We start from the raw sequence: 27,915 nt of genomic DNA, 5'->3' as shown, positions 1-27,915 counted from the left end.
GTCACATTGTTTTCATCATTTCATCTGAAATATGATCTACACGAGTTTGCAGCAAAAATAATAAAATAAAATAATTCACAAAGTTCTCATATCTTAATTCAAATTTTGTTTTAATCACATCACAGTTTATATGGTGCATGTAATCATAAAAATACAACAATAAAGTCATTAAAATGTCAGGACAGTCTGTAATCCAGTGAAACGTTTCATTTTGACCTGCAGAATAAACTGAATCAACAACATAAATTCACACACACATAAAAAATATTTACAAAACAAAAATAGTTCATGTGACTGTACCATGTGACTGTATCATGTGTATATTTAAGATGGCACATTGTCATTTTAGTCTGGTGAAGAGCAGTGGTGCTTAAAACGTCACCTTGGTGCAATAAATCAGTGGACATTGGAGCCCTGCACTGTGTGAACCGTGAGCACCTGCCCTCTCTGGTTTGGACGTGCATGCATATTCCTGGTTGTTTTTCTCCCTCCCAAAAGTTAATGATCAACTCTGATCGTTTGGTGTTACAGCACTGTAACAAGATTAATCATGTACATTTACTGTTGCCTCCCTTCAGTTAAAAAAAGGCCCAAAACATATGGGCACCCCTGAGAGCTGGCATCAGATGAAGAGAAAAATGAAACCAAAAAACCTGAGATCCCCAAAATACATGTTGTTTTAGTAGTGTACTTGCATACTGGTCCTAAAAGTTACATAAACCCTGTTTCACAGATCACAGTTAAGAGGAACACAAATGTGTGAGTAAGAGACAAACAAAGCTCATGTGAAACATGGAAGAATGACCAGCGTTTACCTCGCAAACTCTCTCAGTGGTTGGTAAAAGGGATATTAAATTTGCGGGGGTTACAGTACATGTTCTCAGGCAGAGAAGTTTCTCAAGGTTTTTGGAAGACTTTGGTTATTTTCAGCTTCAAGACAAATAATGAGGTTAGTCTAACTTTAAGTCTAGAGTTGCCCATCACTGCCTCATCTTTTAACACATTTCACAAACATGTTTGAAAGAAGCAGAAATTAAAATCTTCATTTACATTTTCTCCTCAAAAACACACATGCACACAAAACTACACATATACGCACATACACAACTTCCAGCCCCTTTCCAGAAAGCTTTCTGCTAATCCTTTCATGATATTTACTGTGTAGGCATGAGACACATACATCCATCAACCTATACATGCATATCAGAGGCTCACTGCTATCTGCAGTCAATTGGCACTGCCAGTTGGTTTTTGGGGATGTTACATATTGCCTCTGATGTTGTCGCTGCACCTGAACATTATCCTCAGTTTTTTTTAGATCTATAGAATATAAGAGTGTTTACATTGTGGGTGAATAAAGCTTGAGCTCACAGTTCCTCTGATTAATCACAGTAATACAGTAATATTTCTGGTTATACACACAGTTGTTTGCAATAAGAAAAGTGTGGAAAAAGAGTGGCGCTTAGAAAAGCAGGAAGTGCTGATTTCAGAGGCTGCTGGTAAGTAGTTATGTTCATGTGACACGAAGAATCTCCTGAGAGAGAGAGAGAGAGAGAGAGAGAGAGAGAGAGAGAGAGAGAGAGAGAACTTTAGGATATTTGATATTGTCTTGTAGACTGTCAATACACAGACAAAGAAATGAAGGTGAAACTAATCTTTTCAATTGTTTGCTTGGGACATTATAGTGTAATTACCTCAGGCTGTGCCATCTTCACATTCTTAGCAAACCAGGAAGTGTTGCTAGTAAGTAGTTATATCCATGTGACATGAACAATCTCCTGAGAGAGGGAGAGAGAGAGCTGTGCCATCTTCACGTTCTTTATACATCTCCACATGTGCACCTGGAAAAAGATTTAATATCAAAGTCTCGATTAAATCTCCTAGAGTTCAGACGAAAAGAGTGATAAAATAAAATCTGATTAGTTAGACACAGTAAGTCAAATAGCATAGACATACCTTGCTCAGCATTGGATTCAAATGTAGGAACCTCTCGATGGTCACCTGGAACAAATTAAAGATTTAATGTGGGTTAAATTGGGTGTAAAACCATCACCATCTGCTGAGATCAAGACATGGGAACAAAGACGGTTAACCAATGGGGAGTGGTCTTTGCTTGCAGATGTCCAAAGCATGAGTCAGTTTATATTATGATTCAAATGTTGGTGATTAGTAACCAAGCCTAGTTTCCCACAAGCCCTGGAAAAATACTAAATACTGTATGTCCAGTGTAGTACATCTTTAGAGTGAGAAGGAACCCAGTACAAAGCAGTTTTGACATTTTGACACCCAGCTAGTTCAGGGACAGTAAGGTTTCTTGGTCAGTCAACAAAATGTTCTACAACCAAATTCCTGAACAAAGTTTGAAACGCAGCAGGAGTTCAAGCTTGAACTGGCCTGGAATGAGATCAGAAACCTGTCTGTGGTGAGCGCGTTTGGTTTCAAGTTGCATCAGCAGAAAATATACTGTCATTTTATTTCAAAAGGACGTCGACTGATACTTTTTGTTTCCAGTGCTCCCCTGTCTGTCTTTCTCTCTTTATGTTGTGTGTTTGTATGTGTGTTGGCCTGGGCGTGGCTCTCCTGGCTCTCAGCTCCACACTCCTGGTTGCAATGAGCTCATCACCTCTCCCAGTCTGCTCACCTGCCTCTCATCATTTCATCAGCTTGCAGTATATCTACCCCGGCTCTTCATCCACTCATCGCCAGATTGTTGTTTCTTCCCAAGTGGTAGCTTACACCTCAGGCCTCTCACTTATATTTAATGATTTCTTAAAGTTTGGAATTGTTATTAACTGCTTTTTCTCTATCCAGTGCCCCTGGACCATTACTTGCCTGCCTGCCTGCCAGTTTGCCAGCTCTCCAGCCCACTACCACCTACTCCCTCCATTGCCATTGTCCTCCACTCCTCTCAGCCCTCCAGTCCTTGGCCTCAGCCTGCTTCATCCCCACTCCATCCACCTCAACTTCCCCCCACTTCCCTAGCAATAAAGCCTTACTTCAATTAGCATCACTCTGGTCTGCGTCTGCATTTGGGTCCACACTGCAAACCACAACAGAACGATCTGGCCAACATGGACCCAGCAGACTCAGACAATCCCCACCATGCTTTGGATAATCTCCGCTAAGCCACCGAGAACCTCCGCCGGGCTCTGGCTGACCAGGAGAACCTTGTGGGTCAGCATGACCAGGTTCTTAGAGGTGTTGTGGAGACTTTAAGGAGCCTCACAACCAGTGTGGCCCAGATCGAGAGCCAGCTCAACCCTGCCAACACACCTCACTCCCCGTCTGCCTCTGGACCCCCAGCTCCCACTCCACCTTCTGATATGCCTGCTTACCTGCAAAGAGAACCTCATGTTCCTGTGCCTGAGCGCTACGATGGAGATCTGGGGACATGCAGGTCCTTTTTGCTTCAGTGCTCCCTCGTGTTTGAGCAGCAGCCTCAGGCTTACTCCACAGATAAGTCCAAAGTAGCTTACATCGTAGGGTTGCTTACGGGGAGGGCTAAAGCTTGGGGAGCGGCAGTTTGGGATAGCTCACTGTCCATTACTTCTTAGGATAACTTCGTTGCAGAAATTAAAGTTTTTGATCATCCTGTCAGGGGTAGAGACGCCAGTAAGCGTCTTTTGTCACTTTGTCAGGGTTCCCACAGTGTAGCAGAGTTTTCAGTTGAGTTTAGGACTTTAGCAGCTGAGTCAGGGTGGAATGATGAGGCTCTTCAGGGTTTTTTTTTATTTTTTTTTTTTAATGCGGGCTCAGTGACACAGTTAAAGGTGAGCTAGCGGCTAGGGATGAGTCCACTAGTCTAGATGAATTAATCTCATTGGCCATTAGACTAGACAATCGACTGCAGTGCGTTTTCTTCTCGTCCTATCCCTCCACCTCTCACGAGAGCGAGTCCTGGGCCTTTGCCTGCTTCCCGTGCAGTGCCTTGCCCTCTAGCCCTACCCCCACCGGAGGAGGAACCTATGCAGCAAGGTCGTGCCTGTCTGTCTCTGGCAGAATGTCTTCGGAGGATAAATGCTGGGGTTTGCATTTACTGTGGCCGAGCTGGTCACTTCCTGGTCTCATGCCCTCTTCGGCCAAAAGAGGAGACTCACCATTAACAGCCGGGGTCCTGGTGAGTCAATCCACCCTTCCTTTGATGCCCCGGACACCCTTACATTTGGACGCTAGGCTAATGGCTACTCACCAACCCCTTCTACTACTGGCTCTGGTGGACTCTGGAGGTGATAAACTTTCTGGACTCGAATCTGGTAGCTCAGGCTGACATTGCAGTTGAACCACTTCCCACTCCTCTAGAGGTGAATGCATTGGATGGGAGACTCCTCGCCCACATCACCCATCGCACTAAACCCCTGCACCTTCTCCTTTCTGGCAATCATCATGAAACAATCCAGTTTCATATCATTCCTTCCTCCCAGGCTCCTATTATTCTTGGCCAGCCATGGTTAGAGACACAATCCCCACATTGATTGGTCTTCGGGCAAGGTGGTGAGTTGGAGTTCATTTTGCCGTTCTTCCTGTCTTCAGTCTGCTCTTGCCCCTGTGGAAGCTGCTGTCCCTCGACCAGTCACTGAGACCCCAGATCTGTCTATCATGACTTGAGAGGTGTTCAGTAAACAGCGTGCGCTGTCCTTGCCTCCACATCGTCCCTATGACTGTGTCCTTGACCTTCTCCCTGGAGCCCCACTGCCTGCTGGTCGCCTGTACAACTTGTCTCGTCCTGAGAGAGAGACGATGGAGAAATACATACACAACTCCTTAGCTGCAGGTATCATCAGGCCTTCCTCTTCCCCTGTTGGTGCAGGTTTTTTCTTTCTTTCCAAGAAAGATAAGACCCTTCGCCCTTTTATTTATTGTGGACTCAATAAAATCACCATCAAGAACAGGTACCCTCTGCCCCTTATCAGTTCCGCTTTTGAGCCCCATCAGAGAGCCACCATCTTTTCGAAACTGGACCTCAGAAATGCCTATCACCTTGTCAGGATCAAAGGAGATGATGCAGCCTTCACAGAACTTAAGAGATGTTTCACATCTGCACCAGTCCTCATCCAGCCAGACCCGTCTCATCAGTTCATTGTGGAGGTGGATGCCTCAGACACAGGGGTTGGAGCTGTTCTTTCACAACAAGCCTCTTCGGACCAAAAACTCCACCCTTGTGCTTTCTTCTTACGCCGGCTGTCCTCTGCCGAGTGTAATTATGATGTGGGAAATCGGGAGCTCCTTGCAGTAAAACTCGCCCTGGAGGAATGGAGACATTGGCTGGAGGGGGCTGAGCATCCCTTTTATAGTCTGGACTGATCACAAGAACCTGTCTTGCATCCAAGCTGCCAAGCGCCTTAACTCCCGTCAAGCCCGGTGGGTGCTGTTCTTCAGTCGATTCAACTTCACCCTCACCTACCGTCCAGGAACATTAAGCCCAATGCCCTCTTGAGACAATACATCCCGGATGAGGCCCCTACCAATCCTGACACCATTCTTCCCTCCTCCTGTGTGGTGGCAGCAGTTACTTGGGAGATTGAGTGCACTTCACAAGAGACTCAACCAGATCCTGGTACTGGCCCACCAAATCACCTTTATGCACCAGATTCTGTCCGTTCCCAAGTCCTCCAGTGGGCACATGCTGCCCGGTTTGCATGTCACCCTGGCATTAGCCGGACCTTGTCCCTCCTGAAGCGGCATTTCTGGTGGGCTACCATGGATGCCGACAAATGTGCCTTTGTGTCGGCTTGCACTGTGTGCGCTCAGAAAGGCCGACCACCAGCTGGTCTGCTCCATCCCCTGCCCATTCCAAGTCGACCATGGTCACACATAGCTTTAGACTTTGTCACCGGGCTGCCACCTTCCCAAGGTAACTCAGTAATTCTCACAATCATAGATTCTCTAAGTCTGTGCATTTTGTAGCTCTCCCTAAACTCCCCACAGCATTGGAGACTGCTGATCTTCTTGTATAGCATGTGTTCCGTCTCCACGGCATCCCTTTGGACATTGTCTCGGACAGGGGCCCCCAGTTCATCTCAAGTCTGGAAGGCTTTCTGTCAGGCCCTTGGAGCCTCGGTGAGTTTGACCTCTGGTTATCATCCTCAGACCAATGGGCAGACTGAGCAGGCAAACCAGGACCTGGAGGCAGCGCTCCGCTGTGTCACTGCTCAGAATACCTCTTCTTGGAGCATCCACCTACCTTGGATCAAATATGCACACAACTCCCAGTCTAGTGCCGCCACAGGTATGACCCCATTTGAATGTTCCTTGGGTTACTTACCTCTTCTGTTCCCTGCTCAGGAAGATGAGATCGCTGTTCCTTCAGTTCAGGTCCATCTCCACTGCTGCCGCAAGATCTGGAGGCATGCCCGCTCTGCCTTGCTCCGTTCTGTGGGTCGCAACAAATGCTTTGCCGACTGTCACCGGGTCCCTGCGCCCGACTAGCAGCCAGGTCAGAGAGTTTGGCTTAGTTCTAAGGATGTTCCTTTGAAAACAGACTCTAAGAAACTCTCCCCCCTGCTACATCAGTCCATATAAGATTGTCAGCATCATCAACCCTTCTGTAGTTAGGCTCAAGCTGCCTAGTTCCATGAAGATTAACCCCACCTTCCATGTCTCCCAGCTGAAACCTGTCTGTCAGTCCATTGTGCCCTCCAGCCACTCCCCCTCCACCCGCCCCGCTTGTTGACAGCCATCCTGCTTTTACAGTCCGGCAGCCGCTGGATGTGCGCCACCGGGGCCGTGGGTTCCAGTACCTTGTCGATTGGAAGGGGTATGGGGTGTACAGTCTGCTCACCTGCCTCATATTGAATATTGATATAATAACAAAGCAGACTTGTGCTTGATTATTTTAATTGGATTTAGCCAGCTAAATTTGAATGCACATAAATCACCAAACACGACTCATGAATATGTCAGCAGGTTTGTAGCACATATTCAGTATTTTAGGGCAGCTAAAAGTAGCATATAGTTAGAAAAATAATAGATTGAATTCTTATTTAAACCTCTTAAGACAAATTGGATGTTCGCCTTTAAAGCATGAGTTAGAAAAGAACAAAAACAGAGATAACAGTATGTCCAAAGACAGACATACTCATTAGGGGTGTTGCAGAGAAACCCTTCACAACATTTTAGAACTTTAGTATTCAAATATCACATTAAAAATATAAATTAATATCATGCTCAAATATCATAGTGGTGAGGACTTGCTATACCAGTGTATTTGATCACAAATAATGTAAGTCATAACTCATTACTGTTTATAAAAAGGGAAACTGAAGCTAAACAAATGTGTGTTTGTACTCACGTTGAGACCGCCTTCTGTAAATCAGCAGCGCCAACAGCAATCCTACGATCAGCGATCCGATAACCACCAAAGGAGCGACTATTTTGGAGGTTTGATCCAACCCTTTCACTTCTCCCTGACCTGAATAAATCCAACAGAATAATAAAAATTGAATGCTCTAATACTTCAAGCCATGATCTAAAGGAGTAAATATGTAAGTGTTTATTAAAACAAGGTATGCATGTGCTGGTGGGAAGTTCCCCCTGTTATACTTCAGCAAGATACATTCACTTTCTCTTTCATCCCCCAGAGGAGTTTGGACAAAAGTTGGCACGTGGACTCTGAGTGAACACATTACCCCTGCAGATAACAGTAGACTGTAAACAAGCAACGAGACGGCAGGCAGACAGTTTCATTATTGAACTGCTGCTGCAACCGACAGTGACAGTGAACTGCAGTACAGATACTGATCACCTAATCAGAAAATGGCCTTTTACTGTACTGTATATATCAGCTGTGACAACTTATCAGTCAATAACAGTACAGATAGGGTGGCTGTGAAGTTGCCAAGTGAACCAGTTAATGAGTCGTTCCACTAATGAGAATGAACAGTGTAAAAACTAGTTTTCTTTATTGTTTTGAGGGTTTGAGGATGATGTCGGGTCAGATTTAGAGACATGTGGCAGCCTGGCTAGGCAGTGACTTGTGTATCAAAATAAATACAACAAATAAGATGGTTGCCTTTAATTATTGATAAAAGAAACTTTTGTCCATTACAACCTCCCATAGTGCCGACAAAAAACAAGCACCAAAGTTGACTTGTGGTTCAGGCTCCTCTCAGTTGAGCAATCCCAAATTAAAGTGTGTTGATATAAGTGCGGTGTCATTCACATTGCTTCAAAATACTGAAGCTGAAATTATTTAAATGACATCCATGTTTCTGTGTGAAGCAGGACTGAGCCATTACTTTAGGTTTAAAAGATATCAAGTGTGGCGTTCAACAACAAATACCTTTAGATGTTGCTGTGTCTGGTATTTCCAATGTGACCTCGTCCTCTTTGCCACCACTGGAGTTGAACACTATGCAGGTGTACTTGGAGAAAATGGAATTTTTCAGCAAAGACAGCTTGCTAGACAGTTTAAACAGACCATCGTTTGTCAGCTCTGCCTCCATTTTACTGCTTGCTGTCCAATCCTGGTTGTGCTCATCAAACCAGCGAAGTTGACCTTTTGGGTATCCACCGACAGAGCTACAGGACAAGGTGACATCTTCTCTTCCAGTAATGTTCTCAGGGATGGAGCGTATTGTTGGTTTGTTGTATTTGGCTGCCAAGACAGAGATAGAAAGCTAACATGTTCATTAACCTGAATATTGCACCATGACGTCAATCAATACCAATAAAGTATCTCAATATAATTTATTGACCATGATTTTGGACTAGTAATATGAAGTACAACCTGTGACAAGCAAGACAGATAATGAAGAAACTGGCTACTGCAAAGTCCCCTTGATCTCTAAACAATATCAATTCCTTCAAGGCCATAATTAAACCTTTCAGCAAGTCACTAGAATGAAAATGTCCATCAAAACAGAAACAACCATGGTTGAACTTTGAAATTAGTTGGTATGGATTAGCTTTGACAATATATTTTTGACTTAAAATGGTCGTCTGTCTGTATCAAATAGTTATCAAAATGTTTTAGTGGTCAGTCATGGCTGGAGGCTCTCACCTGTGACTCTGAGGCTGGTCTTTGTGATATCATCACCGCTGTCTGTCATCACCGAGCATGTATAATCTCCACTGTTCACCATTGTAGTGTTGGTGATGAGCAGGGATATGTTCATATTCCTGTCGTTCCAGGATGATTCAGCAAACCTATAGGCAGGCTGCCCTGTAGTGTTCCCTTTGTGAAAAACCAGTAAGGTTTTATCTGAGTCATCCTCAGATCCCTTTTTCTTCCAAGCGACCACCAGGATTTTTGGTTCTTTTACTTCTTCTGCGGTTGTGACAACACAGTCCAGCATTGACTGCTGGCCATACTGTCCCACGTTTCCAGTCTTGCATTGCACTTCTACAAAAGCTGTGGAGGAAAATACATTTTTAAAAATGGATGAGATGTGTGAAAGCTCCTCTGCTTTGAGCTCCTTGTTGCTGCTGTTCTCTGTCTGCAGGAGCAGGTTCCTGAGAGCACACTGATTAGCAGGATGGGACTCACCTGGACCCAGTGTGTCCCATGTATAAAACCAGAGAAGCTGCCAGTTCAGCAGACGTACCCTACCTATTTGTTATTTCTTGTTTGTTTTGAGTTCTTTGTTTTAAATAAATTGTCTTTTGACTTCTGTGACAGATATTACATCAACAGCAAGCAGCAGTTAACACTTGAAATTCTCAAAATACATTCTCAGATTATGGCAGAACTTACCTTTTCCTTCACTTTGTGCTCTGATAATGATGAAAAACAAGAAGAGGATACCAACGGAGGCCATGTTCATTCACCTGAAATGACAATTAAAGTAAACAGTTCTTTATGTGGGGATCATTAAAATGTAACACACACACATGTTTTTAACCCCCAAGAATCAATTTCTGAGTCAAAGTGCAGAGTGAAAAGAGTAGTCAAGTTCATTGTACAAGTGTGCCTGGGACACTTTTGGTATTTTTGTGACCAGAGTTTCATGGCATACCTGGGTGCACTTGGATATGACTCATTTAAAAGAAGATGATAGACTCAGTCATGGTCCCAGTGACCCAATAGTGAGGGTAATCCTGATGGAGAAGAAAAAAGAGACATTCAGTCTCCAACTGATCTGCAGAGCATAAACTCAGAAACTGTTGAATAAATTAATAACAATTACATCAATAATGCACAACAGCAAAGAGGTTTGTGTGGCTGTTGTTCAACAGCCTGACACTGGTTGCACAAGAATAATCAAGTTACCAGTGGATCTAGTGTGTGTGACGGTGGTTTGACAATGCACGCCACTCAATGTATGTAAAGTAAAACAAAGAAGCAAAATATAGATAAACAGGCTTTGTGTGACTTTTGGGAGGTTTGTTTGTCTCCACCAATGAAAATGATGAAAACAGAAAACAGGTCTTTCAGAGGCTGTAGCGGACTCAGATTTAAAGGTACTGGTATCTGGTGTGATGATGTTAGTCCCCATAGTAGCCATTTCATTGTAATGAGGCCATTCTTTTAAACTTGACCTCACTGCATAAAATGACCTACTGTGACCTCTAGGATAATCACAGCCTCATGAAACTTTACAACCACAAACTAGAGACAGAGGACATTCAGAGGATCTATGGCTTTCCAAGATATAGTGACAATAAGGGGGTTTCTGAGCAATTTCAAGAACAGAAGTGCTCACCATCCAATCGCTGAAAAATGCAATTCTTACAGAAATCTCCAAATGTCAAAGGTTTTTAAGGGGGGGGTGGTCGCTAGCTGCTAGTTGGCTTATTTCAGCCATCAGGCTTCATTCAACTCGCCTCAGCTCCACCTCTTTGCCCATATTGGATCAGACCCTATAGGTGGAGTCAGGCACTGCCAAGATGGCGACGACTGAAGCCACCCACTTTGAGCTTCACGTCACGGTGGCTACGCCCATATTTTTTACAGTCTATGATCTGTTCTAAATGATGATGTTATCGATATTCTTATGCAAATATTTTAACATTAACAGATTGTATTTTTTATTCTAGAGGAAGAGGAAGCACTGTCAGTAACAGCCGCCGCCCTATGATGTCAACGTCAAACAGTCATGCAAGTGAATTACAGGCTGTTAAAGTTACAAGTTGAACTATAGCTGGAGCAAAGTTAGCTTAGGAGCGCATTTGAAAGCAGCACTAATAGTAATTCCATGTTGCATTAAGTAACATATACAGCACATAAACCGCGACCATAAACCATAATTAATTCCATTGTGAGCATGTGTGGGTCAACGTATCTACAGTGTCTATAACACACCAGCTGTCGCTGCCATAGTTTATGTACCACATGTAGCAACACGTAGCTTAACTTCATCTATAGTGTAACATAAACATGTCACATAAACATGTCACACTGCTAATAGTAACATCCGTTAAACTCACCGCACACGCTCCTCTATGAAGTAGCCGTGTCGCCCGTCTGGGAGGAAATATTTGACTAACGACTTCGGTTTTTTCCACTCGGTCGACTTACTTTCACTTTCATTATGACTCAACGACATGCGTGGCAGGCTGTTATTGAAAGCAGCCAAAATTAAAACACAATAGAGGTCAATTGCTCTGCAACTCAGAAAACACACACAGCAAGCACAACTCATGGTCAAAACAGATTTTTAATGTTCTTTTCCACTTGTGCCATTTCTTGAATCCAAATTTCTGCAGTGACTTACATCCAGCAACAAGAATCGGTATAAGATGCAGACAGACGTGTCTTCTTGCATCATAAAACACTTTACTTTAAAATAGACACCACCAGGAAGGACGTTTCATGTACCTGAAATGCAGGTTTTCTTGAATGACAGCTGGCTGACACAGCAGCCACACACGTGACTCGATGATGACTTGACAAGACAGAAGCAGGGAGAAGGTGGTAGGGTTGAATTTGGTTTGAATAATGTCATGTTAAATGTACAAAAAGACCGTTCTATATATCCAGTGAGAGGGATTGTGAACAAATGTATAAGGACTAAAACATAGAAAAAGGCTGAGCTGTCATAAGGGCACTTTTCAAATCTAGGATGGGTTTACCAGAAAGACCACTGTTTCTTATCAGGCCGACCACATTCCACTGGCTTGTCAATGGAAAAAAAAACAAGTATATATACATATATATGTAATTTATATATATATATATATATATATACACACATATAATTTATTTATTTATTTACCTTCAGTGTTGTTGTTAGAAGCCTTAGAGTTATTTTAGATGACTGAGATACACTAAAACACATCATCTGGATACCATTTCTAAAATGTTTGTTTGTTCAAATCTTCTCCATCCATCACATCTGCTGCCCCACCAGGATTCTTTCACAGAGGTTTCGCTGAGGTGTGAAACCAAAGTCTTACTCACAAATCAGGAGTCGTATTCACAAAACCTCCTACGACTAAACGTTTCTCCTGACTGGCCGAGTTAGGAGAAACTCCTAAGAATAAGAGGCGTGTCAGTCAGGAGAAATTCAGTGATGATGAACTTTGTAAAGCACATTTTGAAGGCAGGTGACTTAATAAATAAGGATTCAATGTATTAAAATATTAAAGTAATACAATGACGCCAGAGATGATGGTTTATATATATGAGAATGAATCATGTTTCCTTTTGTACCGTCCCTGTCATGAGAACTGCATTATGGGAATTGTAGGATCCAGTGTTTTTGGAGTTTGACCAATACTAAGGACTAAAAGTCACAAATGGTTAAGAAGAATAAGTTGTGTTGTTAATTTTTGTCAGGACTTTACTGTTTGTTCTTACAGTTCAACTGTGGCACAGACATAACAAGAGCAGCATGCAGGAACTCTTACACCTGCTCACAGTGATGCTGGAGGATGTTGTGTGTGTACATGTCTGTAAATGTATCCACTTGACATTTAGTGAAAAGACATGACTCAGGATTATATATACTGGACTGATAGCTTTATTGATCCACTGATACACGCTGCAAATGACATCAAACATTGTAGTTACTCTGCTGCAGAAATGCATTTGTCCACTTTAAGATAATTGCATTTATAAAATTATAAAGGACATAAAATGACACAGATATCAATCAATCAGATTGTAATCATGCTGAGTACTTCAATTGATTGGCATTGATTAATGTATTTCTGTGTTTCCAGGTAGTGTTGGTATGACTGTTGTTAGCAGGAGGACTGAGCTGTTATAATTGCAGGCAGGCTGAGCTTTAGTAAGGTTATCACTTCAATACTTTCCTCTATATGGGGTGTTAATAAGGTCAGAAAAAGAAAAAAAAAAGGAAATATTACTTTTACACTGCAGTGGCTTGTGTTGGACCCCAAGCATTGAAGAAGTAAAGCCAATGTCAACAAAACACAAGTATCAGTAGTAAAAGTGATACTATTTTAGTGATAATGCAAGTATCATTTGATCATGATGCATTATCACAGCATTTTAATATTATATCTGGTTGAAGTGGATCCATTTTTAGCTATTTTATATACTATTGTGTATCCTTAAAAATGCGTCATATTTTATAAGATCACCATATCTATGCAATTTACAATATTTCCCTATTAAATGTACTAGAAGTGTAGTGTAGAATTAAAAAACTGAAAAAGTATTTATTCTTTGTATTAACACTTATTTGAGTTACTACCATTAAGACAAGACCATGTAGTTGGGAATTCTGTACATTTAGAGACTTTTATTTTGAAATTACGATTCTTGTTTACACTTCCTTTCTCCGTTTGCCGGCTTTCCCGGTGCAGAAGTCACTGACGATGTAAGTTGCAATATCACAGCTATAAGGTGCAGGTAGCATGATAACTCTCTCTGTATTACATGACATGGCATTGTCTAGGTTATGCTAAGTGTGTTCATTATTTGTTTAGTAATTAACATGTTCGGAAACTAGCCTTGCTAGGCGCTAAGCTAATTCGTTAGCCTTGTTAGTTTGCTGTATGACTGTGAACACAGTTGATGTGGTTTCAGTTTGTGTTATTATAACAAGAGTGATTACTGCCCCAGTTTAGATTAACATTCACCCTGAGAGGATTTAGATCTCATTTGATGACTTTAAATGTTTAATTAGTACTGGTCATCATTAGCCATGTAACAACAAATATGAACAGTGACAACTCAGAGACATTATGTGTATTTGTTTGTTCTTTATTTCAGAAACTGTAATGATCTGCACCACTAAGTTGTACTACTTGTACCACTCTTATACTGCAAGTAAAGGAATTAAACGACAATGATGACTCTGTGCTCCCTGACCGGAGCCCTGTAGTGGTCAATCATAACACAGACCAGTTTCAGGGGGTTGAGTACCCAACAAAGGTCCTTCAAGCTGGATATAATTGGCTACTGCAGAAAATGTCATCACAAGATAAGTCAGCGTCTCTGCCCCTCCTGGATGCTCAGGAGCGTCAGGAGAGGCGTCACCGCACCCCCAGACATCTCGAAGACTACATCCTTGCCTACCACCCTCAGTGACCTGCCCTTTCCTCCCACCCTACAGAGAGAGAGCCAGAGGAGCAGAGAGGAGCAGCAGCCGCTGTGGACAACGGTCAAATGGATGCAGCTGCTCATCTGGACAAACGTGTAGCCTCGCGCAGCCCCAGCTCAGGTGAACTGCTTAGCACTACTTCACTTAGAAAACTCATTGAATCCATCTCCAGAAGCGAGATGGAGGAGAACGCTGAAGTGGCCCAGCTTACCAATAAGCTCCGTCAGTACGAAACCCGACAGCGTCGCCGCCAGGAGCTCTTGGAACACATTACATCATTCCTAATGGAAGAAGAGGTAGATGAGGATCATAACAGAGGGAAGGGAGATACACCCACACTACCAGCCTCAGTCCCTCACCCTCATACAACTCCCATCTCTCCAAACCATTCTCCTCCTCCACCAGTAAAGCAAGCACACGACATGGAGCCTCAGCCTGGCGGACACATAAGAGCATGTTTGTCTATGGGACCAGAGAGGGAGACTAAGGTGAGAGACTACACCCCTGCATCAGAAAGGGAGAGAACAAACTCTGCATTTACACCAGTACACCCAACCCCTTTAAAGTGTCCATGCTCCCCCCATTCCACCCTCTCATCTGGCATGGTGACACCAACACTGGGTCAGCGGTACCCCACCAAGCCGGGCCCTCTGCAACTGCAGACCACTGTGCTACCTCGCCTCTATGATAATTCTGGACAAGGCCTCCAGCCCCAAGTACAACAGCAGCTAACTGCTACAGCCCCTGCCTACAAGCCCACCGCTGCATCTTACAGTTATCCTGCTGCACTGCACTATAACCCACTACAAGAGACACCTCAGGCTTCAAGCTATGGCCCATGTTACTATGTTCCTGAGACTTTCCCAATGGCACCACCTCAGCATCCATTATCTGCTCCAGAAGTAGGTGGTTCACTTCTAGCTGTTCAGGCGCAGCTGCCATCTAGTCAGACTGTGCCCCCATTCAGCTATGGCCCACCACCTCGCTCAGTATATGGTGTGCCGCAACCCAAAATCCCAGACTTCTCCACAGACAGTGAAAAGGAGTTTGCTAATTTGAAGCTGGCCCTAGATAACTTGCTTGAGCCTCACCCGGAGCTGAATGAGAAGTACAAATATCATGTGCTACTTGAACATCTCAAGCTGCCTGAGGCTCAGATGATCGGTCAGTCATGCCGTCATCACCCTTATCCATATTCAGCAGCCATGCAAGCTCTGCAGCTCCAGTATGGTCAGCCACACCAGCTGGCACAAAGTGAGATAGCAGCCATTCTAACCACACCGGACGTGAAGCCAGGTGATGCCCGTACTTTCCAGAGCTTCGCCCTACGAGTCCACCTCTTGGTGAGTATGCTGCTCTCCTTGGAGGGACCACGCGGTATGGAGCTCAATTGCTGCTCCCATGTTGATCGCTTACTCAGTAAGCTACCCAAGTATCACAGAGACGGGTTTATTGAATATCTGCAGCTGCAGGGAAAGCTCAACAGCACAAGCCTTAACCCCTACAACCTGCAGGACCTGAATGGATGGCTTCAGGTTAAAGCCCAGCAGCAGCGTCTGTCCAACCGATTGGTGCAGCGCTACCAACAGGAGAAATTTCTGAGTAATGGGAAAGAGAAGACCCTGTCTAAGGGCGAAAGGCAAAGTGTAGCTGTATATCATGGTGCAGAGCCCACACAACCCAGCATCTCCAGTAATCCCACACCATCCAATAATAAGAGACAATTCAAGATGCATTGCCTCTTCTGTGACAGCAAGGAGCACTACATTAGCCGCTGTCGCAACATTAAAGAGCAGCCAGTGGCAGACCTGGTGAAGTGGCTAGGGGAAGGAGGGCGCTGTTGGAAGTGTGCACGAGCTCATGCGCCTGAGTCATGTAACCTCAAGAAACCCTGTGGCGAATGCGGTGGCATACACCTCCAGGTCCTACATGATGCAGCCCAACGTCACTCCCTCGGATGGGCTTTGCAAGGTGCTGATGTGTGGGCGCCAGAACAGACCTCAGTGCAGCAGTGCCTCTTTACCTCAGTTTCTGGCGCTGATGACCTCCTGTATTGAAATGTCGAAAGGTTATGGCAACTCGATGTGCTACCCTTTCGCAATGAGAAAATGGTTGTTCGCTCTCGTGAGGATCAGGAAGCCATGAACCTTCTTGAAACCAAAACCCAGCGAGTCAACATTGAGGGAGTCCAGCGTTATGCCACCCCTCTCTTGAGGAAGACAGGTGCACCTAAGCTTAATGGTTCCCCACATTCTGTCATGGCTCACCTGAGGGCCACAGAGAAGCGGCTCAAGAAAGACCCGGAGAAGGCAGCTCTCTACTCATCTGAGATCAGCAAGCTTATTCAGGCAGGGTATGTCAATAAGCTTGGGCCCAAGGAGGTGGATCAGTCTACAGAGGCATGGTATCTCCCCCATCACCTTGTTTGCCACAATAACAAATCACGGTTAGTCTTCAACTGCTCGTTCAGGTACAAGGGTGCCTTAGTGAATGACCAACTCCTGCCTGGGCCCACGCTTGGACCTTCATTGCTTGGTGTCCTTCTACGATTCAGGCAACACCAGGTCACTGTGAGTGGAGACATCCGCTCCATGTTTCATCAGGTCCGACTCCTGCCTGAGGACAGACCGCTCCTCCGGTTCATCTGGAGAGACCTACGCTGTGAAGACCCACCAGATGTGTATGAATGGCAGGTGCTGCCATTTGGTACAACCAGCAGCCCATGCTGTGCCATCTTTGCTTTGCAGCAACATGCTTGTAAACACCAAGACAGTTATCCTGGTACGCTGCAATCGGTTCAGAAGAGCTTCTACGTGGGCAACTGCCTCGAGAGCTTCCCCACCATACCTGCAGCCACACAAAGGGTAGATCAACTGCGTGTCCTGCTGGCTGAAGGAGGGTTCGATCTCAGACAGTGGGCAAGCATTCAATCAACTGTGGTAGCCCATCTTCCCCCTGATGCAAGATCCTCAACTACAGAACTGTGGCTAAGTCAAAATTGGACCGACCCACTAGAGCCAGCCTTAGGCCTTAGGTGGAACTGTGCTGCTGACACCCTTGGCTACCAGTACCGGCCCATCGTACATGCTGCGCTGACAATGAGGATGGCATATCAGGTACTGGCCAGTCAGTATGACCCTTTGGGGTTCATTGTGCCATTCACAACACGCGCCAAGGTGCTTATCTAGCAGCTTTGGTCCAAACAGAGGGGCTGGGATGATCCTGATATTCCTACAGTCCTCCGACATGACTGGGAGGCCTGGGAGAAAGAGCTGCAGCACCTCAGCAGAATATCCATTCCCAGCTGCTACTCACCAGTCTCTGTGGAAGGTGCAGACCCAGAGTACGATCTCCACATCTTTTGCAACGCCTCCGAACGGGCATATGGGGCTGTGGCCTACCTCACTGTACCTGTAGGAGATGTCATCCACACCTCCTTTGTGATGGCTAGGTCAAGAGTTGCGCCTAAGAGACAACAGTCTATGCCCCGCTTGGAGCTCTGCGCCGCAGTGGCTGGTGCTCAACTGGCCAAGCTTGTAGAGACTGAGTTGACACTCACCATCTGACAGACAACCCTGTGGTCTGACTCCACCACGGTATTGGAATGGCTCCAATCAGACTCCTGTCGATATAAAGTTTTTGTTGGAACTCGAGTGTCAGAGATACAGGAGCTGACTGACAGACAGGCTTGGCGGTACGTAGACACCCAGAATAATCCGACTGACGACATAACAAGGGGTAAGCCCCTCCTGGCTCTGGTAGAGTCTAGTCGTTGGAGTCAAGGGCCTCCATTCCTGAAGCAGAGTGCTGAACATTGGCCAAAGAAGCCTGAGCATGAAACAGCATTGGGCTCATCAGAACTGAAAGGCATCACCTTCTGCTGTTTTACCACCGTAGAGCCCGACATCAGCATCCCAGATGCCTATCAATTCAGTACGTGGAAGGAGTTGGTGGAGGCAGCTCAGCAGGTATGTCAGGGTGCTCATGGGGCGGCAGTGGACCCAGCAAACAGTCAGCTCATTAGTCACCGAGATGCAGAGATCTTCTTGTTGAGAGGGTGTCAAGCCCATAGCTTCCCAGAAGAAGTTGCTGCCCTCAAAGCGCAGAAACCTGTTCCAAACCACAGTCGTCTGGCCAGCCTTGCTCCGGAGTGGGATTCTTCCACTTGCATACTCCAAGTGGGAGGGAGGCTACGAAGACTGCAGAACTCAAGCATAGGAGAGATCCACCCTATTGTGTTAGACCCAAGGCACTCTGCGACAAAGCTCCTCATCAAAGACACTGATGAACGTCCGTTGCACCCAGGCACAGAGCGGGTGTATGCAGAGATACGCAGGCAGTATTGGATCTTGCGAGGACGGCAGGCTGTCAGACATCACCAACTCAACTGTCCATCTTGCCAGCGAGATGGCAGACCTGCCTCTGCAGCGCCTCAGACTTCTCTGTCCACCCTTCTATTCAACAGGTGTTGATTGTTTTGGGCCTTACCTGGTCAAAGTAGGCAGGAGGACGGGGAAGCGCTGGGGGGTTATCTTCAAGTGCCTCACGACCCGCACCATTCACACCGAGCTCCTCAACTCTATGGATGCAGATGCCTTCCTCCTTGCTCTTCGTCGGTTCGTCGCAAGACGGGGCCGACCAAAGGAGATACTATCAGATTGTGGTACAAACTTCCGTGGGGCTGAGCGGGAACTCTGTGAAGCTTTTGCAGCCATGGAACCACAACTAAAAGAACAGCTGACAGAATACCAGATCGACTTCCGATTTAACCCACCAAACGCTCCCCACTTTGGTGGAGCATGGGAGAGGGAAGTTCGCTCCATCAAGGCTGGTCTTCAAGTTGCAGTGGGGAGCCAGGCCGTTTCAGAGGATGTCCTACACACAACCTTAGTGGAAGTAGAGGGGATATTGAACTCAAAACCGCTAGGGTACGTGTCAGCTGACGTCGCTGACCCTGACCCCATCACGCCTAACATCCTTCTCATGGGGCGGCATGATGCAGTGCTGCCTCAAGTGGCCTGTGTCCCGTTGGGCATAGGGCGGCGAAGATGGCGCCACTGTCAGGTTCTTGTGGACCAGTTTTGGATCCAGTACATACGGAGCTACTTACCTACTCTTCAGACACGGCAGAAATGGCAGAGGTCATCAAGTAACGTGACTGTGGACTCAGTCGTACTGATTATGGATCCATCGCTTCCCAGAGCTCAATGGCCCATCCGGAGAGTTATTAAGACGGTCACCAGTCAGGACGGATGCATCAGAACTGCAGGAGTCCTGGTGAAAGGTAATGTCTATACAAGACCAGTTGCTCGCCTAATCCAGCTCCCTGCTATCAAAGACACTTGAAGAATTCCATTATTACACATTTGCTGCTCAAATGTGGGGGTGGCTGTTGGGAATTCTGTACATTTAGAGACTTTTATTTTGAAATTACGATTCTTGTTTACACTTCCTTTCTTCGTTTGCCGGCTTTCCCGGTGCAGAAGTCACTGACGATGTAAGTTGCAATATCACAGCTATAAGGTGCAGGTAGCATGATAACTCTCTCTGTATTTCATGACATGGCATTGTCTAGGTTATGCTAAGTGTGTTCATTATTTGTTTAGTAATTAGCATGTTCGGAAACTAGCCTTGCTAGGCGCTAAGCTAATTCGTTAGCCTTGTTAGTTTGCTGTATGACTGTGAACACAGTTGATGTGGTTTCAGTTTGTGTTATTATAACAAGAGTGATTACTGCCCCAGTTTAGATTAACATACACCCTGAGAGGATTTAGATCTCATTTGATGACTTTAAATGTTTAATTAGTACTGGTCATCATTAGCCATGTAACAAATATGAACAGTGACAACTCAGAGACATTATGTTTATTTGTTTGTTCTTTATTTCAGAAACTGTAATGATCTGCACCACTAAGTTGTACCACTTGTACCACTCTTACACTGCAAATAAAGGAATTAAACGACAATGATGACTCTGTGCTCCCTGACCGGAGCCCTGTAGTGGTCAATCATAACACAGACCAGTTTCAGGGGGTCGAGTACCCAACACGTGTTGTTTATTTATTTGTTTGTTTTAGAAGAAAAGGGAAAAACAGACCTTTTACATTAACAGTGTGGACGTTGCATCGGGCTTCACCTTCGGGAAACTTTCTATACACACAGCTGTAGACACCAGAGTCATTGGTGGTCAGGTTGCTGATGGTGATGGTGTGGTTCTCCAGAGATCATTTTGTCTGAATCCTGTCTTTGTATCTTACGCCCGGGGTGATCTTGTCCATGGAGTTTGGATTATAGGATGATAGTAAAGCACGTTCTCCCTGTTCTTAACACTTCAATACAGATACATCCCAACAAAATCTTGGATGTTGTTGAGACATCCTGCAGAGGAACACTTCAAGGTGATGTTCTCACCAGACTCTCTGCACATTGCAATGTTCTCTGTTGGGATGATAGTAAAGCACGTTCTCCCTGCTCTTAACACAATACAGATACATCCCAACAAAAGATTAATCCTGTACATTTACCGGTGCCTCCCTTACCAAACAGTTACAAAAAGGCCCAAAACATATGGGCACTCCTGAGAGCTGGCATCAGATGAATAGAAAAATGAAACCAAAAAACCTGAGATCCCCAAAATACATGTTGTTTTAGTAGTGAACTTGCATACCGGTCCTAAAAGCTACATAAACCATGTTTCACAGATCACAGTTAGAGGAACACTACACATATACGCACATACACAACTTTTAGCTTTCTGCTAATCCTTTCAGAGGCTGCTGGTAAGTACTTATGTTCATGTGACACGAAGAATCTCCTGAGAGAGAGAGAGAGAGAGAGAGCGCTTTAAGATATTTGATATTGTCTTGTTGACTGTCAATACACGGACAATGAAATGAAGGTGAAACTAATCTTTTCAATTGTTTGCTTGGGACATTATAGTGTAATTACCTCAGGCTGTGCCATCTTCACATTCTTTATACATCTCCACATGATCACCTGGAAAAAGATTTAATATCAAAGTCTGGATTAAATCTCCTAGAGTTCAGATGAAAAGAGTGATAAAATAAAATCTGAATAGTTAGACTCAGTAAGTCAAATAGCATAGACATACCTTGCTCAGCATCTGATTCACATGTAGGAACCTCTCGATGGTGACCTGGAACAAATTAAAGATTTAAAATGGGTTAAATTGGGTGTAAAACCATCACCATCTGCTGAGATCAAGACATGCGAACAAAGACAGTTAACCAATGGGGAGTTGTCTTTGCTTGCAGATGTCCAAAGCACGAGTCAGGTTATATTATGATTCTAATGTTGGTGATTAGTAACCAAGCCTAGTTTCCCACAAGCCCTGGAAAAATACTAAATACTGTATGTCCAGTGTAGTACATCTTTAGAGTGAGAAGGAACCCAGTACAAAGCAGTTTTGACATTGTGACACCCAGCTAGTTCAGGGACAGTAAGGTTTCTTGGTCAGTCAACAAAATGTTCTACAACCAAATTCCTGAACAAAGTTTGAAACGCAGCAGGAGTTCAAGCTTGAACAGGCCTGGAATGAGATCAGAAACCTGTCTGTGGTGAGCGCGTTTGGTTTCAAGTTGCATCAGCACAAAATATGCTGTCATTTTATTTCAAAAGGATGTCGACTGATACTTTTTAACTACATTCATCAGTAAGGATGAAGCAGGAATATTGATATAATAACAAAGCAGACTTGTGCTTGATTATTTTAATTGGATTTAGCCAGCTAAATTTGAATGCACATAAATCACCAAACACCACTCATGAATATGTCAGCAGGTTTGTAGCACATATTCAGTATTTTAGGGCAGCTAAAAGTAGCATATAGATAGAAAAATAATAGACTGAATTCTTATTTAAACCTCTTAAGACAAATTGGATGTTCGCCTTTAAAGCATGAGTTAGAAAAGAACAAAAACAGAGATAACAGTATGTCCAAAGACGGACGTACTCATTAGGGGTGTTGCAGAGAACCTCCGGGCTTCTGTCAAGGAAATGATGATGATGAAGATGAGACTAAGTGCACATCCAGTGTGGATGACGGATATCTATTTCTGCTTACTTCAGCAATCCTTGTGACGCATTTTGTAGAACACCGTCTAATACTGGAAAGTGTTTTCACTCCATTGTTTTAACCTAATGTGAAGTATGCAGTAGCTACATCGCTTAATCAAATGTGTGTGAGGGCCTGTGTGTTTGTACTCACGTTGAGACCGCCTTCTGTAAATCAGCAGCGCCAACAGCAATCCTACGATCAGCGATCCGATAACCACCACAGGGGCGACTATTTTGGAGGTTTGATCCGAAACTTTCCTTTGTTCCTGACCTGAATAAATCCAACAGAATAATAAAAATTGAATGCTCTAATACTTCAAGTCATGATTTAAAGGAGTAAATATGTAATTATTAAATTATTATATGTTTATTAAAACAAGGTATGCATTTGCTGGTGGGAAGTTCCCCCTGTTATATTTCAGCAAGATACATTCACTTTCTCTTTCATCCCCCAGAGGAGTTTGGACAAAAGTTGGCACGTGGACCCTGAGTGAACACATTAACCCTGCAGATAACAGTAGACTGTAAACAAGCAACGAGACGGCAGGCAGACAGTTTCATTATTGAACTGCTGCTGCAACCGACAGTGACAGTGAACTGCAGTACAGATACTGATCACCTAATCAGAAAATGGCCTTTTACTGTACTGTATATATCAGCTGTGACAACTTATCAGTCAATAACAGTACAGATAGGGTGGCTGTGAAGTTGCCAAGTGAACCAGTTAATGAGTCGTTCCACTAATGAGAATGAAAAGTGTAAAAACTAGTTTTCTTTATTGTTTTGAGGGTTTGAGGATGATGTCAGGTCAGATTTAGAGACAGATAGTGGCAGCCTGGCTAGTCAGTGACTTGTGTATCAAAATAAATACAACAAATAAATTTAGATGGTTGCCTTTAATTATAGATAAAAGAAACTTTTGTCCACTACAACCTCCCATAGTGCCGACAAAAAACAAGCACCAAAGTTGACTTGTGGTTCAGGCTCCTCTTAGTTGAGCAATCCCAAATGAAGGTGTGTTGATATAAGTGCGGTGTCATTCACATTGCTTCAAAATACTGAAGCTGAAATTATTTTAATGACATCCATGTTTCTGTGTGAAGCAGGCCTGAGCCATTACTCTAGGTTTAAAAGATATCAAGTGTGGTGTTCAACAACAAATACCTTCAGATGCTGCTGTGTCTGGTATTTCCAATGTGACCTCGTCCTCTTTGCCGCCACTGGAGTTGAACACTACGCAGGTGTACTTGGAGAAAATGGAATTTTTCAGCAAAGTCAGCTTGCTAGACAGTTTAAACAGACCATCGTTTGTCAGCTCTGCCTCCATTTCACTGCTTGCTGGCCAATTCTTGTTGTGCTCATCAAACCAGCGAAGTTGACCTTCTGGGTATCCACCAACAGAGCTACAGGACAAGATGACATCTTCTCTTCGCGTAATGTTCTCAGGGATGAAGCTTATTGTTGGTTTGTTGTATTTGGCTGCCAAGACAGAGATAAAAAGCTAACATGTTCATTAACCTGAATATTGCACCATGACGTCAATCAATACCAATAAAGTATCTCAATATAATTTATTGACCATGATTTTGGACTAGTAATATGAAGTACAACCTGTGACAAGCAAGACAGATAATGAAGACACTGGCTACTGCAACGGCTATTTCTATTATTGGATTATTTGTCACAGTGAAACTGAAAGTAAAGACTCTGGGACAGAGCTGACACAGCTGAAGGGAAATACCAGTCTGGTCAGAAAGTCCCCTTGATCTCTAAACAATCTCAATTCCTTCAAGGCCATAATTAAACCTTTCAGCAAGTCACTAGAATGAAAATAGTCATCAAAACAGAAACAACCATGGTTGAGCTTTGAAATTAGTTGGTACGGATTAGCTTTGACAATATATTTTTGACTTAAAATGGTCGTCTGTCTGTATCAAATAATTATCAAAATGTTTTAGTGGTCAGTCATGGCTGGAGGCTCTCACCTGTGACTCTGAGGCTGGTCTCTGTTTCCTCATCATCACCGCTGTCTGTAAACACCAAGCATGTATAATCTCCACTGTTCACCATCATAGTGTTGGTGATGAGCAGGGATATGTTCATATTCCTGTCGTTCCAGGATGATTCAGCAAACTTATAGCCAGGCCGCAATGTAGTTTTCCCTTTGTGAAAAACCAGTAAGGCATCCTCAGAACCCTTTTTCTTCCAAGTGACCACCGTGATTTTTGGCTCTTTTACTTCTTCTGAGGTTTTGACAACACAGTCCAGCATTGACTGCTGGCCATACTGTCCCACGTTTTCAGTCTTGCATTCCACTTTTACAAAATCTGTGGAGGAAAATAAATTTTTAAAAACGGATGAGATGTGTGAAAGCTCCTCTGCTTTGAGCTCCTTGTTGCTGCTGTTCTCTGTCTGCAGGAGCAGGTTCCTGAGCGCACACTGATTAGCAGGATGGGACTCACCTGGACCCAGTGTGTCCCACGTATAAAACCAGAGAAGCTGCCAGTTCAGCAGACGTACCCCACCTATTTGTTATTTTTTGTTTGTTTTGAGTTCTTTGTTTTAAATAAATTGACTTTTGACTTCTGTGACAGATATTACATCAACAGCAAGCAGCAGTTAACACTTGAAATTCTCAAAATACATTCTCAGATCATGGCAGAACTTACTTTTTCCTTCACTTTGTGCTCTGATAACGATGAAAAACAAGAAGAGGATACCAACGGAGGCCATGTTCATTCACCTGAAATGACAATTAAAGTAAACAGTTCTTTATGTGGGGATCATTAAAATGTAACACACACACATGTTTTTAACCCCCAGGAATCAATTTCTGAGTCAAAGTGCAGAGTGAAATATGTGGGAATGGGTATGAAAAACTCAAGAAAGAGACTCAGCTATTTCTCCGTTCTCTGTTTAAGAGCGGCTGACATTGACACTAAAATGAGAATTGCTGGTCCACCTTAAAAGTCAGTCCACCTTAAGTGAGCCTGGTCAAGTTAGGCTAACGCGTTGTTGCTAACTTCGGGGCTAACCCCCTTCCATAGGTGAGTATTTTCTTTGTCTTGAGGAGCTGCAGCATTTATGAACTGACAAACTGTAGTCTGTACTCTACATTTACTGTCAGATTGACAATTTAGGCCGAATCAAGTCACCAGGATTAAAACAAGGACTGTAGTGTGTACAAATTAAAAAGCATTACTTAAAAAAAAAAAAGACTGAAATTTTGGCTATGGTCTAAAACTCTTTCATGAAATAAAGAGACAGCTAATGATCCATGGTATGTGTTTTCTAAACAGTCCAAAGCTGGACAGAGAAAAACAGATGTCACTGAGAAACAGTCATTCTCCCACGACCAGAGTCTCCAGAGAATACATTGTTCTGTGGATAAGTTTATTTTTATTGGAACAGAGCATATAATATTCACTGATTCCACATAAAATTGCTTTTTAAAGCCATCTGATCACCTATAACTACTTGCTTGGTCACTTTTCAAAATCTGTTTCTACTTGGATTTTAAAATATGAGCCAGAAACCATGAGTGGGATGCAGTTATGTATTATTTCAGGGAAGTTGGTGATGTTTATACTGTTTCAGACCATGAAGTTGCACAATAACTTAAATGTATTCATAAAGTGGTAAACATTCTCTAATGAGTCTAAATATATGCACGTTTGCTTCTGCAATCTGGCTCATTGTTTCTGCAAGTTTCACATGTTGTAAATTGCGGTCAAACATGTTTAACAGGCTGTGTTTATTAGTGTTTGTTTTGTACTTGAAAGACTCTTAACCCCGCACATTACACTGACACAGTCACACTGAGAGAGGAAGTCCACTAAAAAGATAATATTCATATCACTTGAAGAGTTAAAAGAACAAAGAGTCACAGCAAGTCAATGACGCTTCCTGAGCTTAAATCTTTTAGGATGATCTGCTCACTCGGTCTCTCTGCTCCTGCAATGACATCTCGGCTTGTTTTCTGATTTTATTTGCATACATATTTGCGTAACTTTTATCTGGCTACACCTCTTTATCCATGCACACCTCACACCACTACTGCAACTCTCTATTGCCTTTTTGTAGTTAGCTGGCCCACTTTTATCCTTTTTATCCTTTTTCATTTTGACCTTATTCACATTTGTAATCTCCCTCCTTTTGTCTGAACTTGAGCCAGTTCACCACACAGTAATTAATAACAATCTCCTGACGTCTTGAACTGGAGTAATTTACTTCATGGCTTCTACAGCCACATGACAGTTCCTTCATCATTGAGATTTTTAAGTTAGTAACGTATTTGCTCAGTTCAAATATTCATGCTTTGCGCTATTTAAGAGCTTACAGGCTGAGATGAGACGTAAAAAACAAACAAACAATGCAGCCATACTATGTCTGCACGAAATGGTGATGTTATTGATATTCTTATGCAAATATTTTAACATTAACATAGTTTGTATCTCTTAATTTTAGAGAAAGAGGAATCACTGTCAAAAATGAGCTTTAAATTTTCAATATCAAACAGTCATGCAAGTGAATTACAGGCTGTTAAAGTTACAAGTTGAACTAGAGCTGGAGCGCATCTCGAAGCAGCACTGAGAGTCATTTCATGTTGCATTAAATAACAAATACAGCACATAAACCATAATTAATTCCATTGTGAGCATGTGTGGATCAACGTATCTACAGTGTCTATAACACACCAGCTGTAGCTGCCATAGTCTCTGCACCACATGCAGCAACACGTAGCTTAACTTCATCTATAGTGTAACATAAACACGTCACATAAACATGTCACATAAACATGTCACACTGCTAATAGTAACACTTAAACTCACCGCACACGCTCCTCTATGAAGTGGCCGTGTCGCCGGTCTGGGAGGAAATATTTGAGACACAGACGGACTTCGGTTTTTCCCAGGCAGTTGACCGACTTTCACTTTCATAATGACTCAACGACATGCGTGTCTGGCTCTGTTATTGAAAACAGCCAAAATTAAAACACAATAGAGGTCAATTGCTTTGCAACTCAGAAAACACACACAGCAAGCACAACTCATGGTCAAAACGGATTTTTAATGTTCGTTTCCACTTGTGCCATTTCTTGAATCCAAATTTCTGCAGTGACTTACATCCAGCAACAAGAATCGGTATAAGATGCAGACAGACGTGTCTTCTTGCATCATAAAACACTTAACTTTAAAATAGACACCACCAGGAAGGACGTTTCATGTAGGGGAGAACGGGGTAAATAGAGCCACCCCCTTTATCTAGGTAACCATAAGCAAAAGTAATCATGTGACCACAAATTAAGAAAGAACAGTTCACATGACTCAATCCATCTTGGACTCCAGCACATGGAGAGAGTGGTCAGTGAAAGAGAGCAAAAAAAAAA

At 43.5% G+C, this 27,915-nt stretch overlaps 2 protein-coding genes across 9 annotated transcripts in view; both read right to left on the bottom strand.

The window, feature by feature from the left end:
• LOC137175088 (CD276 antigen homolog) overlaps window positions 1-11,507 on the bottom strand; it is a 35,793-nt gene extending 24,286 nt beyond the window's left edge. Inside the window, exons 1-10 of one of the 6 annotated variants that reach the window (XR_010925569.1) lie at window positions 11,365-11,505; window positions 9,954-10,035; window positions 9,692-9,765; window positions 8,999-9,349; window positions 8,279-8,593; window positions 7,289-7,408; window positions 1,957-2,001; window positions 1,695-1,841; window positions 1,490-1,534; window positions 94-1,148 (exon numbers count right to left, since the gene is read on the bottom strand). Coding sequence is in view for 2 of the 6 variants with exons in the window: in XM_067580767.1 (XP_067436868.1) it covers window positions 1,741-1,841; window positions 1,957-2,001; window positions 7,289-7,408; window positions 8,279-8,593; window positions 8,999-9,349; window positions 9,692-9,761 (1,002 nt within the window). In the remaining 4 variants the exon portion in view is untranslated. Of the gene's footprint in view, window positions 1-93; window positions 1,535-1,694; window positions 1,842-1,956; window positions 2,002-7,288; window positions 7,409-8,278; window positions 8,594-8,998; window positions 9,350-9,691; window positions 9,766-9,953; window positions 10,036-11,364 lie in introns of those variants that run through there. The other 5 variants (XM_067580767.1, XM_067580786.1, XR_010925570.1 and 2 more) reach the window with 5 other exon arrangements.
• LOC137175099 (butyrophilin subfamily 1 member A1-like) lies at window positions 94-27,915 on the bottom strand. Of its 3 annotated transcripts, none has more exons than XR_010925573.1 (11): window positions 27,842-27,915; window positions 27,653-27,790; window positions 27,359-27,494; window positions 25,196-25,269; window positions 24,512-24,853; window positions 23,691-24,005; window positions 22,678-22,797; window positions 21,562-21,606; window positions 21,399-21,446; window positions 20,990-21,264; window positions 94-572 (listed from the first exon to the last, which is right to left on the bottom strand). XR_010925573.1 is itself a non-coding variant. In XM_067580798.1 (10 exons), exons 4-9 carry the CDS (start codon window positions 25,263-25,265, stop codon window positions 21,400-21,402), a joined length of 939 nt encoding a protein of 312 aa, XP_067436899.1. In that variant the 5' UTR covers window positions 25,266-25,269; window positions 27,359-27,494; window positions 27,653-27,790; window positions 27,842-27,915; the 3' UTR covers window positions 20,485-21,264; window position 21,399. The 3 variants fall into 3 exon arrangements, 1 of the variants encoding a protein (XP_067436899.1); XR_010925574.1 differs by having other exon boundaries at window positions 94-1,117; window positions 21,195-21,264; XM_067580798.1 differs by lacking the exon at window positions 94-572 and having other exon boundaries at window positions 20,485-21,264.

Source organism: Thunnus thynnus, chromosome 3 (assembly GCF_963924715.1).
Source record: "Thunnus thynnus chromosome 3, fThuThy2.1, whole genome shotgun sequence".
NCBI lineage: Eukaryota > Metazoa > Chordata > Actinopteri > Scombriformes > Scombridae > Thunnus > Thunnus thynnus.
The sequence above is the reverse complement of the archived record's forward strand: the minus strand, read 5'-3'. Positions and strand labels throughout refer to the sequence as shown.